The sequence below is a fragment of the Pelodiscus sinensis genome, chromosome 9 (genome assembly GCF_049634645.1).
Source record: "Pelodiscus sinensis isolate JC-2024 chromosome 9, ASM4963464v1, whole genome shotgun sequence".
Lineage (NCBI taxonomy): Eukaryota > Metazoa > Chordata > Testudines > Trionychidae > Pelodiscus > Pelodiscus sinensis.
Window position 1 is genome coordinate 35,916,616 of NC_134719.1, and position 16,761 is coordinate 35,933,376.

At 38.9% G+C, this 16,761-nt stretch overlaps 1 protein-coding gene across 3 annotated transcripts in view; it reads left to right on the plus strand.

The window, feature by feature from the left end:
* The window catches only part of SLC44A3 (solute carrier family 44 member 3), a 94,404-nt gene that overhangs the window by 34,312 nt on the left and 43,331 nt on the right, over positions 1-16,761 (plus strand). For all 3 annotated transcript variants that reach the window (XR_012905961.1, XM_075936568.1, XM_075936569.1), the window contains 2 exons: positions 3,837-3,993; positions 7,633-7,716. Coding sequence is in view for 2 of the 3 variants with exons in the window: in XM_075936568.1 (XP_075792683.1) it covers positions 3,837-3,993; positions 7,633-7,716 (241 nt within the window). In the remaining variant the exon portion in view is untranslated. The remainder of the gene's footprint in view (positions 1-3,836; positions 3,994-7,632; positions 7,717-16,761) is intronic.

Here is a 16,761-nt window from a genome sequence, read left to right on the forward strand (position 1 = left end):
TTTCTTAAGTTAGTCATGTTCTTAAAGTTAGTACTTTCTGCTTTGATCCAGGAAGGAAAATTCTTTGTTCAGTTTCCAGCATTCCTGGAACCATAATAGGTTGCTAGGTGTCCGGTATTGCCCCACTTACCCAGTCTCCTGGTTCTTCAAGGAAGCTGTCTCGTCCGAAGCAGGAAGACAAGATGGCCTTAACTCTTGGGGTCCTTTTCCCCCCCCCCTCGCCAACTTTGGTCTCCCCCCTTTTTTTTTCTCAACAATTTTTTTTCCCCTGGTGGTTTTTTTGGGGGTGGGAGTGGGAAGGGGCGTTTGGTATTTTTGGTTAAACCATCTGGCAACCCTAAACCATAATGAAATATTGTTAGAATATGAAAATTCTCAGTTAGACCAAGGAAGTTTGCAACAGCCTCCACATTTATAGGGATTTATGCAAATCAAACTTTACTTATTAATCCATATTGTTAAAGAATAATTTCCCTTCTCATCTTATCTTCAGCAGCAAATGGATTATTAACAGAGTTATCTTTCCCCTTCCAATATTTTCTAAACTTGGTTAATATTTTAACTTGCTGTTCTTTAATCTTTAATTTTCTCAGGTCTGATTTTAAGCCATCACAAATAGGAAAGAGCAGTAATACAGGGGTGAAATTATTAGGGTATCAATAAATATTTATTTCTAACATAAAAATGATTTTTTAAGAAAGTATGTCAAAATACTTGCTCTACATAAAAATCAGCATTCCTCTAGCTGCTCCCCTCGTCTTAAGACCAAAACTATTGCATACTAGCAACCGCTTTGCTGGTATTTCCTATTTAAAATAATGTGGTGCACAGGCATATATAAATATGACTTTATAGCTAGCAAGGAGTTATTGCTATGAAAGGACTGCAGTGATACATTCAGGAGTACTGTATTGCAGCACTGTGATAACTATCTTGACTTAGCTGTGTAAGGTTTAAATGTCTGCAGTGGTGAAGATTTAATAAAAATGTGTTTGCAGACCTTTTCAAACTCCACCCAGCTGTGCTCTCACCCACACACATACACCCTTTTTATGCTTAGTTTTTTCTGTAGACTATTCTTTTTTAAAAGCAATAAATGAATCCTTCAAAAGTTCTTATGAAGAGTGAATATTTTAGTTATGACTTAGGGTCTGATCCTTAATTCCTTACTCAATGTATTTTTGCTTGAGTAAATAATATATAGGATTGAGCCTATAATTTAGGGTTTGCTAGTAAAAGGGTCTCCTACCTTTTATGCTAGTGTGACCACAGGGTATAGTAACCCGTGTATATGAAGTCCTCAAAAACATTTTATGCTGATTTATTGTGCTGAGAAGACTGATTTCAGTCATTTATTTTATTTTTTTTTAGTTCTTTTCCTGGTTTTGGAGAGTTAATTAGTATAAATTCTTGAGAGTTGCCATGCCATTTATTGTAAATTATTCATATTAAAGTGATCTTTAAAATGCAAATACCGTATTTTCCGGCATATAAGGCGACTGGGCGTATAAGACGGCCCCCTAATTTTCCAGTTAAAACATAGGTTTTGGCCTATACTCGCCGTATAAGACTACCCCCCCTTCCGAGACAACACCATTTAATAACACCAGCCCGCTGGATGTGCCCTAATACAGTACTGTAGCTTCGGCTACATACAGAACGTCCCTGTGCTGATACTGTATGTACAGCGCTGAGCCAATCCCGGCAAGTGGTGTATTCTATTAATGCATACAAAGCCTGCTCGGATTGGCAAAGGTTGTAATAGCCCGCCTCTCTGACTCAGCCAATCCGAGCAGGCTTTGTATGCATTAATAGATGACACTGCTTGCCGTGATTGGCTCAGCGCGGTACATACAGAATCAGCACAGGGACGTTCTGTATGTAGCCGAAGTTACAGTATGCTTATACCCGGCGTATAAGACGACCCCCGATTTTGGGGGGATGTTTTTTAGTATAAAAAGTCGTCTTATACGCCAGAAAATACGGTAGAAAAAAATCCTGTATGTGGAATTTTGACAACACTTATAAGACAAAATATGGGGTTAATTTTCATATGTAGAATTGGATGCTAGAATATGTATGTTATTACCTCAAAGCACCATAGCTAAAATGCAATGAGTAACTCAGATAATATTTTAAACACAGTGCACCAAATTCTGCTCTGATGTACTCCATTGTAAATCTGAAACAAACCTGTTGGCTGCAATATAATTCTTCAGGAGTTAAATCAGCAAAAATTGAAAGCAGAATTGGCCCAATCATTATAGTGGCACTAGAGAGTAAACCTTAATTTTTTACATGTACAATCTTGCCAGACTGCTTATTTATTTTAGTTTAACATTGTCTCAGAACAAGTGGACACAGTCCTGCAGACTGACCTCCTATTGTAACAACATAAAATAAGGAGCTTCAGAGGGGTAGCCGAGTTAGTCTGTAACAAGAAAAACTTTAAAAACAACAAATAGTCTAGTAGCACCTTAAAGACTAACAAAACGTAGATGGTGTGCTTTTGTGGGCACAACCCAGTGCAGAGAGGTTAGGAAGATGACAGAAGCAGTATGGAAGCATTCAAAGGACTTATAATTATCTTATGTTATTTGTTTACTTATAACATTTCCCTCCCACCTGCATGGCCAGTTTTCCTGTTGTGATATCTGTGCACATATATCTTCATTTGTTTTTCTTCATTTGGATTTAGGGCTTGATCCAGCTCCCAAATAAAGTCAATCAAAGTTGGAGTTATAGCAAGTCCTAAAAGAGATACCAGATTATTCATAGATATGTAGGGCTAAAAGGGACACTGAGAAGTCTAGTCCTCTAAGCTGAGTCAGTACCAAATAAATCTAGACTATCCGTGACAGGTGTTTGTCCAGCCTGTTCTTTAAAATGTACAATGATGGGGATTCCACAACCTCCCTTGGGAGCCTGTTTCAGATTTTGACTACCGTTATCATTAGAAAAAAATCCCTAAACAAAATCTCCCTTGGTGTACATTAAGCCCACTACTTTGTATGTTAATTTCAGTGGACATGATGAACAGTTGATCCCCATCCTTGTTATAATAGCCCTTTACATACTGAAGACTGTTATCAGTCTTCTTTTCTCAAGACTGAACATGCTTAGATTTTCAACATTTCCTCAGAGATCACATTTTCTAAAGAATTTTTTTTTACTTTATTTTGGACTTTCTACAAATTGTCCAAATCATTCCTGAAACATGACACTCAGAATTGAACACAGTTCTCCAACTTAGGCCTCACCAGTGCTCACCAGAGCAAGACAGTTATTTCATGTGACTTTTATATGACATTCCTGTTAATACACCATAGAATATTAGCTACCTCCTTATCACCTAATTGATCTGTGGTAACTCCTAGATCATTTTCAGCACTACTACAATATAGCCTGTTATTTCTTATTTTGTATTTGTGCATTTGATTTTTTTCCTTCATAAGGAGTAGTATTTTCTACTTATCTTTATTAAATTTCATCTTGTTGATTTCAGAGCAGTTCTCCAATTTTCCATGGTGTTTTTGTTTTGTTTTGCTTTTGTTTCTAATCTCTTCTTCCAATATGCTTTCAATCCCTCCCACCTTGGTGTCATCTGCAGAATTTATAAGCATACCCTCTACTCTATTATCCATGTTATTCATGAAAATATTCAGTAGCTACAGACTGAGGGCTGACCTCCATGGGATTCTATTAATTAATACTTGCATTACAAGAGACTGGAACAATAAAAATATTACTTGTTACTTGCTTGTTAAATAGCAGTAGAATTAGCTGTGTTTCCATTTCTGTAACATTTTTAACATGCTGTTTGTTTTTTCCCATAGAAATAAGAGTAGCCTGCCACGACACTTGATCCTCTCTTGCATATCAGTTCTTTTTTGCTATCATCAAGGAACAGTTGTAAAAGGCTCATTTTTAATCTCAGTAGTGAGAATTCCAAGAATTATTTTTATGTCCCTTTATGATGCCCTAAAAGAAAAGGTGGGTACATTCTTGTGTAAAACCGTGGTACAGTGGGTAAGGAGTGAAGTTCAGGAAAGATATGTACTGAAAAACTGAACTCTGTGTAAGAAATAGAAATATGATCCATAGTTTGTTTTATTCTGGTTTCTTCATGAAATAGTTTCTTGTATGTATTTACTACTTTTCCTCCTGAGATCACATTTTTTAACTTCAGAAAAGAAAATCAAAGGTGATTTTGATTGACCATTTTAACTTTTTTTTTAACGTAAAATCTTATATGCGGAGGAAGGCGCATGCTAGAGTTGGCAAAATGATTTTTTAAAACTCTCGCATCATAGTCATTTAAAAAAAAATACAGCTTACCAAGAATGATTTATTTTCAGCATGAAAGCTCTCCTTTTTGGGTTCTTTCACCTGCCTTATGATATGAGCCACAAGAGTATGTAAACAGAATAGGTAAAATAAGAACTAGCCCACAGTCTAGTCCAGAATTCCAGCATATCTTTCAACTACTTTTGGTCATTTCTGGAAATCTCATGGGAGGAGCTGCTTCTCGTGAGATGTCCAGTTCTGTTTCTAAATCAGCAGTTTGTAATAAGCTAGAGAATCTGTGTGGTGTTCCACTAACATCACTGGGGGTCCATATGAGTACAGAAATCCATTTGCAGAATGACTTGATGTTAGATGTGCTGAGCACTCATAACATTCTCTGAAGTCAGCAGAAGTTGTGAGTGTTCAGTACTTCTGAAAATCAAGAGCTTTGGGACTCAATTGAGTCCATGCTAATGGACTCAGTTGTGATATGGGCTGGTGGGGACTCTACCTACTTAATAATCACTGAAGGTGCTAACAGCTCCCTGAGGGGTATCCTTCCTGTTTTAGGAATCTATCTATTGACTTTGATTTTTATCTGCTTAGGTTTAAGTACCCATTCTCCAGATACTTAATGATGCTTTCTCTCCCCCCCCCCCCCCTTACCCTCTTCTATTTATTTCATATCCCTAACTCATAACTCTGGTCATCTGAAAAAGTGGGCTGTGCCCACGAGAGCTCATACCACAATCTACAAGTTTTGTTAGTCTGTAAAGTGCTACCAGACCATTTGTTGTTGTTTTTTCTGAAAATCAAGTTACTCTTATTAAAATGATTGAACTTGGATGTAGTTTCTTAACTTTAGGAACCTATTCGTGGAAGATTTTGCCCATAAACCATTGATGTTGGCTTGCCTTTCACTAATAGATATGATAGGATAAGAAGGGCTTTGTTAATAGGAAGAATATGTTTTATTTTCTACTTGTGAAGGAGTTCATCATACCACAAGCATATAAGACTATTCACTGGAATCTGGTAAAAGTCACAAATAATATATAAGAACAAATAAGAAATTACTGATTAATCAGAAGATTAACCAGAAACTTTAGCGTCTGCTGCTTTTGTTGTACATCTGAAATAGATGCTAGAAATTCTGGATACCTTTTGAATGGGCCAATATTCTTTAGCAAGGAGGGTTTCTTTGTACCTTAGGCTTATCCTCCATGTCCTGTTCTTCTTTTACCTTTCCTGGCCCTGGTGCACAGCGTCCAGCCTTCCAGCTTAGAAGGATTTGACAGAACTGAAGTAAGGCAGTGCTGCTCCTAACAGGCTGTAGGGCACCTGCTAACAATGGGCTAGACTGTTCCCCCCCCAATTCATGGAGGAGACTCTCCACACAGTGATAACACATCTCTATATAGAAGGCGCAAGTGGTTCTGGCACACCAGAATATAATCCACCATACACCTGGACCCTGTGAAGTCCCGTCCACAAAGTACAAGAGCGCAAAAGGTGGCAGAGGTTGGGAAGTGGGCAGGCTGGATAGGATGCAAATCTGCCATCTTGTGGCTTCCCAGGATTTGCCCAGGCTGTATTACCTTTTCCACAGATGTCTCCCTTCCCTCTGGAAATGAGATCCTTGGCTCCACCGCAGCTATGCTGTCTGGGAGAGGGTGGGTACACTTTATAGGCCTGAGCATCACATAGGAGGCCCTGGAGTTTGATGGATTTATAGAAGAACATCATGGCCTTTTCCACAAGGGAGCCCCCTCCCTTCCTTTTGATAGAATTACATGGTGGAATTGTGGCATACAGAGTTTCCTTCTAAGGGGTTAATGTGGAAAGGGATGAATATTGTCCATTGTGAAAAAATTAGCATGTTGCTTTTATAATAAATACCGTTCTCCAGCGAGACATGGAAAAGTTTTGTCTTTCAGCTGAATTCAGAGTATTATTCTTTGGTGACATTTAAAAATATATTGAATACTGGAAAATTTGCAAAGATATTAAACTCCAGACTCAAAAAATTTCACCTTCACTGCTTCCATAAAATGCCACAGCTATGTATGTGACCTGAAGATTTCACAGAGCCATTGTAAGTGCTTAACTTTAAAAGAAAAGAAAAACTTCACACAAACCTTTCTGATCCCTAAAGACAAAGGATTAAAAAAGGCTTTTGATCAAATATCATTAAATGGAATTTGACTTTAAATACCATGTGGGGAAAATAGCCATGCCACAGTGTAGGATTTCATAATTAAATTCTGAAGTACTTTGTAGAATTAACAACTCTGGTTTTCAAGGTAATGGCAGATGCTTTTCCCTATTTTTTATGTTTAATATAAACATTTATATTTATTATAAAGATGATGTTTAATTCATCAAAGTCTTTGTATGACTTTGATGAATTAAACATCAAATTAAACTGTTTCCTGAAAGGAATGATCACATTGAGAATTTAAGTCTGCTGTTTTCATCTTTTCCAATAAAATTAAAATACTCTGTAAATATGTTAATTTAGCAGCAGCTGGGAGCGAGCTTACCTTCACAGATAGACAACACATGCGCTAGCTTCATTTGAGAGAGTGTCTAAAAATAGCGCTGTGGTTTTGGTGGCATTGAGTGGTGGCTCAGGCTAACCACTAGAGTACATACCCAAGGGATCAGGCAGGTTTGTACATTTGTGGGTAGCCTGAGTGAGTGCCTGAGCCACTATTGTCACTGCTATTTTTAGCACACTAACTTAAGCAGAGTTAGCAGATCTGTCTACTCATGCTAGGAAGCATGCTCTCAGCTGATATGTAGACATTTCCTTTGTGTGTGTAGACATTTCCTTTGCGTGTGCCTACGCACATTTGTATACATCTCTTTAGTCTTTTTATTTCTGCCGGATAGGATTCCAGTTGTTTCAAAAACTTGAAAAATAGCCCAAAATAAAACTAACATTGGTATGAATTACAACAAAAATACATACTCTATATATAATATTTGTATTTATTATTATTATTTTTTATTTTTAGATACTCTGTTGGTCACTGAGGGGTTACTGATTTGCCTGCATGCTTTGTGCTCCATGCAGCTGTTAGCAACCAAAGCTGCTTACAGCAGTTATTTTCCTTCCAGAGTAGTATCTTCCATGAAAAAGAAAAAAAAAGTTCACCTCATCAATCATTAATACTTTAGGGTCTGAATTAAAAACAATTCCCATAAGCAGGAAGGAAATCTCTGCTGTTTAAATGAACATTTTGTGAGGAGAACTACAGTGTCCTGTTAAGCAAGTTCATGTAAAATGTCAATATTATATAAAATCTGCATGCACTAACTAGTTACTTGATATCCTTGCAGGAGGGTGCATGTGCAAGATGCATGTTCAAATGCTGTTTCTGCTGCTTCTGGTGCCTAGAAAGGTGCCTAAAATACTTTAACCAGGTACAGTACTTTATATCAAGTGTATACCTAAAGTACCCTATAAGCAAAGGTAGACTCAATATAGTGAACACTGTATACAAATGAATTATCCTGTGTCCTAGAACTCATTTCAGATTGAATCTTTGTCTGCTTTGTATCTAGCTGTATTAATTCAAATATTCTTGAATATTGCCTACGGTATGAGAGAATCCTGTCATACATAGGCACACTTTTGGTGGGTGAAATCAGGAAGATTACTGTAGACATGCCAGAGGAGTGATAAAACTGTTTTAGTTCAAATTAATTGATTGCTGATTAACTTTAGTCAGCAAACACATTAGTCCATGCTAGTCTGAATGTATGTTTGTGAGGTGTCCAGACTGGTATGTACAAATTTTGACTTTTAAAAATGAATTTGTGTAGATGAACTGAAGATTGGTGTTGGCTGCTTTTCTCCATCTAGATCTGAGGACTTTAGTGGGTTGTTTCATTAACATATCCAGAGGTGCCTGTGGCAAAGAAAGATTATAAGCAGCTATAAGTAGCTGGGTGTGAAGAGTGGTAAAGCAAATCTGATAGTTTAGTTTGGAAATATCTTGTTAGAAAAACTATAGTGGGCCTTCCCCCTTCTTCAACAGTTAGAAAACCAGGTGGCTCTACGAGATAGATGTCAAGCTATTGAGATGCAGGCTGTCCATATGAAGGTTCAGTCAAGAAGCCTATTTGAAGATGATGTCCAGCTTTCCTGCTGGTTTGTGGACACTTTGGGGCTTATTATTTATTACTGTGATTGTGGGATAAACAGTACCTAGAAGTCTTATTCATTCAGTGTGGGGAGTTATTGTGCTAGGCACTATACAACAGAGCAAAATATATGGCCCCTTCCATGAATAGTTTAAAATACAATTTAGGTGGGTAATTAACTGTCCACCCTGGGAGCTTCCACTAAAAGGAAAAAAACTCTCACTGGGGTTTTCTGATTTGTAGTATTATCATGTCTGGAATGTAAACCAAAATAGGCATCCACAAAATATAGTATTTTTCCAAGAATGATGACTTGAACTGTTATTTAATAAATCTCCTATGAGGTACCAGTTTTCAAATATTTGATTCCTGCTCTTTCCTTTCTGATCCTTTCTTCCATATTTTTCCCAACTACATCTCCATTCTTGTCTCTACGTATTTCTTGTGTTTTTACAATATCCCCATATCATCTGTGATGGCACTGACATTCTTTTATGTATGGCAGGGATGGGCAATAATTGGATCTGAATGTTTGGCAAGCTGAATATTTAGCCCGCATGCATTATTTTGCTGTCCTTGATGTATGGTATTCTTTGGGGTTCTAGTTTCACTCCAGTTTTCTCTCATACTTCACATGCTACAGTTTTGAAGATTCCATTGGTCAATACAAGTTGAGTTTTGATTACTCTTAAATCAGATTCTTATAGACCTGTTCTTTACTGTTTTAAAGTCTCAGCATAAGAGAAAATAGATGCTGAAGTAACTTAAAAGAAATAGCATGCTTCTTAGTCAAGTCCGCACTAAATTCTTGTTCAATAAAATCATTAGTTCCGTGGGATGAACTTTCCCAGCTTTCATTCTGGGATGGATCTTATGGTCACTGACTTGGTTAAGAGCCCTAGAGTTAGTTTGGACTCCAAGCATGTTATTTTCACCCTTCACCTTGGCTTCCTGCCCTTCAAAGAAGATAGCCAACATAAAAATATTTGCTTTCTCCAGCTGCTGTTGTATGTCATTTATGTGTGTTACAAGAATACCTAATTATTATAATGGTAGTTGCTGGGGTCAAAGGCTTGTGTTTTTTGTTCTTACTTTGTTAAAAGATTTCCTGTTGTTTTCCTTGCCCATTGTAGTAAAAAAATAGATCTCAGAAAAAAATAAAAATGAGGTTGTTTTTAAAATTCAAGATAATAACACTGGGTCTGTTGTTAAATAAACATTTGTTTGGGTATGTTTTTGGCAAAAATGACTATGGCTTCAGCTTTGTACACCAGAGCAACATAGAAGATGGGAGAAGGTTAGAGAAGATAAGGTAACCTACAGAAGCGATAGCTGTATAAAACAGTAAGAGCTAGCACTATTATCCTGTGTAATGCACTAATCTGTTTGTCCTCCATGCCCTCGCAATATCAGGTGTATGTAGTTTTTTGGGAGGCAATTAGGCAAATAAGTATGAACCAGGCTTCAGGTTTGCAGAATCTGTGACTACGATTTTCAAAATTACAGGCTCAATTTTAGGCACCTAAGTAAGTGACTTGATTTTTCAAAAGTTCTGAACATTCTAAATCTCATTGAAATCAGTGGAAGTTGCTGAGTGCTCAGCACTTCTGAAATCAAGGTCGCCTACCTAGTTCCTGAGTGTGGGCTTGGGTTTGAGCCTAACTTTAGGCACTTGTTTTCAAACATTTGGCCTCTCTCTATAGATATGTTTAAAACTTTTAAATATTTTTCAGATTTTTGTTTTTATAGAATAATTTTTATTGATTCTAGAGTTATTGTGTATACTGACATTTTCCATTTTGTGTTTGTCCTTTGTCCCAGTGTTGTTCATCAGTGATGAATATTCCATTAACAAATACATCATTACATGGGAATTCTAAAAAGAAATCCATTGAGAACTCTGATAGGTTGGAAGAGATCACATGTTAAAAATATGATTACAAGTCCCTCGCCATCATTTCAGCATTGATATTCTCTTCTGCCTGCCTGCCTGCCTTTGTCATTCAGATTATTTAATTCCTCCTCAGATTCTGATTTCACAAACTAAGCAGGGTTGAATGGGTCAGAACCTGGATGCAAAATTTGCAGAGGAATAACAAGTGTCACAGGAAGTAATGCTGATGATTTAGACTGTAGCGCTTTTACCTGTGAGATAGTATTAACATAGTGGCACATTGTGTTGTCAGAGGGCAGCTGGATATGCTATTTTTCAGATAAGATTTTAATGTGGGCTCTGATCGACTTCTGCATCGCCTTCAGGTAGGATATGTCTACACTGCAGAGCGATTTTGGGAGACATCATGGTAACCCTCATCCCACGAAGGTTAAGGGGAATTTTAGAATAGTGAGTTATTTTGAAATGTGCCACTGTGTAGACCGTGCCAAATTATGAAATAAGGTATTTTGAAATAGCATCGAAATAAGCTATACAATTTATGTAGCACAAATTGCATAGCTAAGGGTGCTGTGTAGACACACCAATAGAGAATATGCCCATTGATGACTCTGGGGTATTTTACTATGTTATTTTGACTGTCCGGTGCTCGCTGGATTTGGTGATCCTCCTTAATCTATTACAACATAGTATAGAACAAGTGTGGATCCATTTAGGGGCCTTATTCTGTTTTACCTATATGGTACAGTCCAAAAGATACATGTTTATTCACAGTTAAAAGCCTGCAAACACTGGATGTGGAGTAGGAACAGTAGCTTGGATGTGCAAAACAACACAATACTAACATTAAATGTATAAAATGTACCAAAAAAATGAACAGGATGCTATATCTATAAATAATGGAAAGCGATTATAACTGCCTTTTCACTCATCTGCAGATTTCAGAAGTGGCACAGGTAATAAGAACTTCCTTATCTTCCCTTAAATGTCCCTTCTGTGGGTTTCCAGGATTATCTGCACTGTTGTATCTCCACTCTTCTGCCTTTAGTTCACTAACTCAACACATTTTCTAAGCTAGAGAACAGCAGTCTATGTTCATCTCCCCTAAGCTTAGTTCAAACACAGCCTCCTCCAGGTGAATCAACCCCAAATCACTCAGCTGAGTCTCTTTAAAAGATGCCTAAGGAGATGTTTACACCACAATTAAAAATCTGCTGGTGGCCCGTGCTAGCTGCCTTGGGCTCATGGGGCTCAGTGTAACGGCCTGTTTAAGTGTGATGTTGATGTTCAGGCTCTAATACCCAACAAAGTGGGAGGGTCCCAGAGCTCCGGCTGCAGCTTGTGCCGTAATGTCTGAATCACAGTTAAACTGCCCCTTGGGCCAGCAGCAAGTGTTTAATTGCAGTGTAGACATACCATAAAATAAATCCTGCCATTACCTGGGTTGCTCCTGAGTCACTAATTATTATAACGTGTGCAGAATATATAATTTTAGTTGCAGTGACAGCACTTTTTCCATGAGCATGAGTGTTAACCCAGTATCCTGTTTGGAATACACTTTGTGTAATTATTTAGCCTGCCTGAATTTTCTCTGTACTTGCAACTGGATCCTGTCCTATGGAATAATATTACTTTGTTTAACAATTTACCCCTAAACTGCTGTACTTCAGTCATGGACAAAATGATTTGTGTGTGTTACATTAGTAAAGCTCTCTGGAATCTATCCGGATGAAAGGTACATGATGAATATAAAACCATTATCCTTCTGTGTGCCAACATTAGTTAGAATTACCATAGCTTTTTCATCATCTTGCATTTATAGGCTACACCTATTCAAATCATCTCAAGTAAAATTTGGTGGAATGGAATTTCTCTTCCATAAAACAATCCTCTTTTTGGTTTGTAGTCACAATTTCTGTCTCCTCTCTTAAATTGTTGTGGCAGTGCCTTAATTTGGGGTATTTCAAAGACATCTCTCCTTCCTTAGTCTTGTTTCAGTATATTTATTTTACAGTATATCACCAGATGTATAATTTTCCTTTTCTATATCCGGCTTGAGTTGATCTGCAGCCAACTGGCAAGCACCCATTCCAAAGTGCAAGCACACAGATTTCTGCAGGAATTGCTGAGAAGTGTGTGGTTTCTTTATTCTAATCAGCACCATGAATTTGAGGCTGCAATGGCATGCAGAATCTTGTGGTGGCCATTAGTGATAATAGCCAGTGTTATGGCTCAGCATTTATTGGTACTGAAATTCACTAAAATTATGAAATTATTTTAACTGCCTTAGTATATAAATATAAAAGTAATAATAGTAACCCTGGTTAACAATCAGGTTCATGTCTACTGGTGGGCTTTCTTGTAATTTAAACCTTTGGGTGGCAGTCTGTCAAGAGCTTTGTGGTCATGGGATTAAAATACCATGTGCAAAAATCATGTGGATGCAGACAAAATCCAGAAGCACTAATGTAAATACAGTTTCTCCTGGAGACTGCCAAGCATTCTTGCTATCTTACCCTATCAAATACCTCTTCTTGTCCTCCCTCCAAAAATACTGTGTTTTAATATTACTGGCAGGTTTGTTAGTAGGTGGTAGGGCTAGATTTTTCAGGCATCTCAAAATCACAGTTAACTGAAAAAATAAATAGTTTCAGTTAAATCATATATTTTTAAGTGTTTGCTTTCCCTGAGGACCTTCATAAATGCCTCAATTGGAAATAAAAACCCTTTTAGTCTTCACATAGTCTATTGTATGGTTTACCACGTGGGGAGCAGAGAACAATTATACTGTGTTGGCCTATGTTTCCACTGATGCAGGTTGAACTGAACTTTTGACTCCATAATAAACTCTTAGCTAATAGCCAGCATAGTTCATAGACCTGTGTTGGACTAACGGCCGTTAGTGTCTGCCAAATGGAACTTCCTTTTTAAAACAAGGAAGCAGGTGCGAAGGAATTCAGAAACAGTGCCTTTGAGAAGGGTAATTCTGAACCATGCTGTGGCTCAGTGTAGGTTTATTTGAGAACATTCACATGAAAATCAATGACAGAGAATTTGCTTCTAGAACCAGCCTGTGATTGTTAGCCAGAGAGGGACTAGATTACATGCATGGAAAAGAACAAGAAAACAGTGGAGGGGCATGAGTAGGCTCTTGAGCGGGGCAAGGATTGAAAGCTGGAAAGGACAGAAGATCAAGGAGCTGAGAAAGGTGGGCTGTGAGACTGCGGGGGACACATCAGGGAAGTTGTTGCAGGGCTGCAATATTGGTGGCCTGGTGTTTTAATGTGCCCTTTGGAAGAGTAGCCCTTTTTTTAACTTCTTGAGGCCTCAAGAGATGGCATTTTCTAGGACACCGAAGGAGGCCTTCATTTCCTCCCTATTATAGGCCCTGTGTTGCTCTGTTTCCTCCCTCTAGTCAGAGGTGGCGTGACATGGCTTCCTCCAGAATCTGCTCTGCTGCTGCTCTGTGCGCTAGCCAGAGTGACATCATAGTCTCTTATTCGTCCAGCACCCATTCTCTGAGCATGTCTCTATGGCACTCAGGATTCAAACTATGTCCCGCCACATTGCAGGCCAGCCCTCTAGAGTCTGCGGCTCTATTCAATAAGAAGAAAATCAGGTCAGGCTGAGCAGTAGAAGCTGAAGTGGGATATCTGACTAGCTTGGTTTTGGCTTCTTTTTTAAGATGACTCTGTTGCTATGGCCGTTCTTTTTCACTGAGCTCATTTTGTTATAGCCAATCCTTCAATGGAGGACTGCATTCAGCTGTTATACAAAGTAGCAATTATTCTCAACAAACGGGAATTTACAGCCTGGATCTGTGCCACAGTGTTTTTCTCATGAAGCTAGCTGGCCAGTTTTTCCAAGACCCTTGACATTCTGTGTTGTGAAGTATTAGAAGGATGTTTTTTTCTAAATAGTTTTCTTGCATAGTGTGGTATTAGAAAATATGTAAACATTCACATTCCTTATTTATCTGCCCTGGTACTGAAAAACATGTCTGGTTCTCAGGCCTCAAAGCAGAGATGGCTGTGTTTTTCACAGAGGTGGTGGTACATGAGCTCTTTTTAGTGCAGGAGAGAGGCTGTTTCTTATCTAATGCATCCCAAGCCTCTGATTTATGGTGCAGCTCTGATGTCATAACTACTTGCCCATAGCTTTGGGAAGGACTGCACTAGTGGAATAATCACTGGTGTATTAAACAGAGTCTAGTGACAAGGCAAAAGTTTAAAATCTATTGAAAAATATATTTAAATTGCCTGTTTCCAAATGAAAGCATGTTCTGAATTTATTTGGATTTACCTTCTCTTGCTCAGAAAATATATCTTTTATTGAAAGGAAATGAGTCGGTGAATACTCCCAATAACTAGAAAACAATGGAACATATAAGAATTCATAACATGTTGGAAATGCCCTTTGTGACTTAGGATCTGGGCCATTCTTTCCAAATAGGTGTTAGGTTGAGCATTATGTGAATGTCCAAAAAGGAAGAGCGCTCTTCTGGCTTGCAGAAGACTGCTGAGTGGGGGGGGGGGGGGGGGGGAGGGGGGGGTCACTGATTGAGCTATTGTTTCCCTGTATTGGTTGCTCGTGATAGTTGCATATCCCAGCAAGTGCCCCTTTTCAGCCATTCTCTAGTACTGTTGTGAGTGAAATCCAAGCTTCTTCTGCTCTAGATGCCTGTGTGAGTTTTAAGACCTTGGAGTATAAATGGAGTCTAGTCACTTCACCATTGCTCATTCCCTAGGCATATTCTTAGGTCTCAGACCTTCCATCTGACACCTCCGACTCCCAAAGCTACTTTGTAATTAAAAACACCCTCTCCATCCCAATGGGGTTATGCTTCATGTTTACAGTTTAACTCTCTAAGACGGATGCAGCAGTTGTGAAGCAGTTAACACACATTTAAATACTAGAGTGGTGCTCATACAAAACATCCTCACCACTCCAGGGCATTCTTTTGGGCTGAAGTCAGAGTTCCAAAAGTTTTTAGAGGCCATGGGGCCACCAGGGCTCAAGAAAATGTCCAGAGCACCTTGCCACAGGTGATTGCTACATGTTGGGAGACTGTGTTCTCTCCAACCCCCTTGCTTCTTCCTTCTGTCTGTCTCGCATACATGTGTGTCTTGCTCGTTAAACCTTGCTGGCTTCCTTTGTTCTACCTTTTAGGTAACATTCTACTCTTTTCTTCCTCCTTCCCCTCTTCAGGAGATTGAGCCAAAACTGTTTTTCTTAAGATGCAGCCCATTCATCGTACCTAAGTGTTGGTACCTGACTGAGGTCGCTGAGTTCTAAGCATCCCCATTGTAACAGTCAGGTGTGTTCTAGGGATGTAAATAATTAACCAGTGAATCAATAAGCCCTACCCTTAACAGGTGAGACTTGCTGGTTGCAGTTAACCTGTAGGGAATAGAACAGCTCCCCACTCACCCTGGGCAGGGGGCAGCTTCAGCACTGCAGGGCTCATAGCAGGCAGGGGCTGTTCAGGCCGGACAGCTGGAGTAGGCACTATCCCTGGCAGGCCTGGCCCAGCTCCCCCTCCTCAGGTTACATGCTGACTCCCCGGGAGTGGGGCTGGCAGGGGCTGACAGCCCTGTTCCTGGGGAGCTAGCTGCACAGTCTGCAGCAAAGCGTCCCAGAAGGCTCCTGGAGAGGCTTCACTGTGGGGTCTGCAGTGTAAGGTTTATTTAAGCTTTATACTGCAGAGCCTGCAGCGCATGTAACCGCTAGGATTTTTAGCAGTTACAGAGTTACATTTTTAAACTCCTTTTTACATCACTAGTGTGTACCTATTACAGGACTTGTCAGCAGTGGTGAATCCATACACATACAGAGACATGTGATAGATGTGCAGTTTTTCCTAAATCAACTTCACAATACCATTGAGAACTATTAGGCTGTACTGGCAGAACCCCAGTTTATCACAGAGGCTAAAGCCACCATCCAACAAAACCCTCCAGCAGTGTGCTTAACTTCATTCAGGTAGTCCTGTTTATTTCACTGAGCCTGTTTATATGCTTAAAATTAGGCAGGTACATTAAGTGGTTTAATAGATTAGCATCATAGAGACTTGAACTGTGAGACTGAGGTTTTATATGTGCGGAACCAATGCGTTATTTCATTATTCGAATAATAAACTAGTAAAATGTGATTAAAGTGCATGAAATTGCTCTCTAATTCATACATTTATAGTTACAAGATTAATATATGCATGGAGGTAGCTTGGTTTAGGTGATTTAGCTTGCACTGTGAAAGCCAAGAATTGCTGATTTCTAATCCTGCCTTGGTCACTGACTGCTTTTGTGACCTTGGACAACTCACTCAGCCTCTTTTGTGCCTCTTTTAAGTTTGTGAGTGTTGCATTATTACGTACACATCTGCCTTGCTGGGTGTTGTGATGACTTAGTTAATATTTACATGGTTCTTTG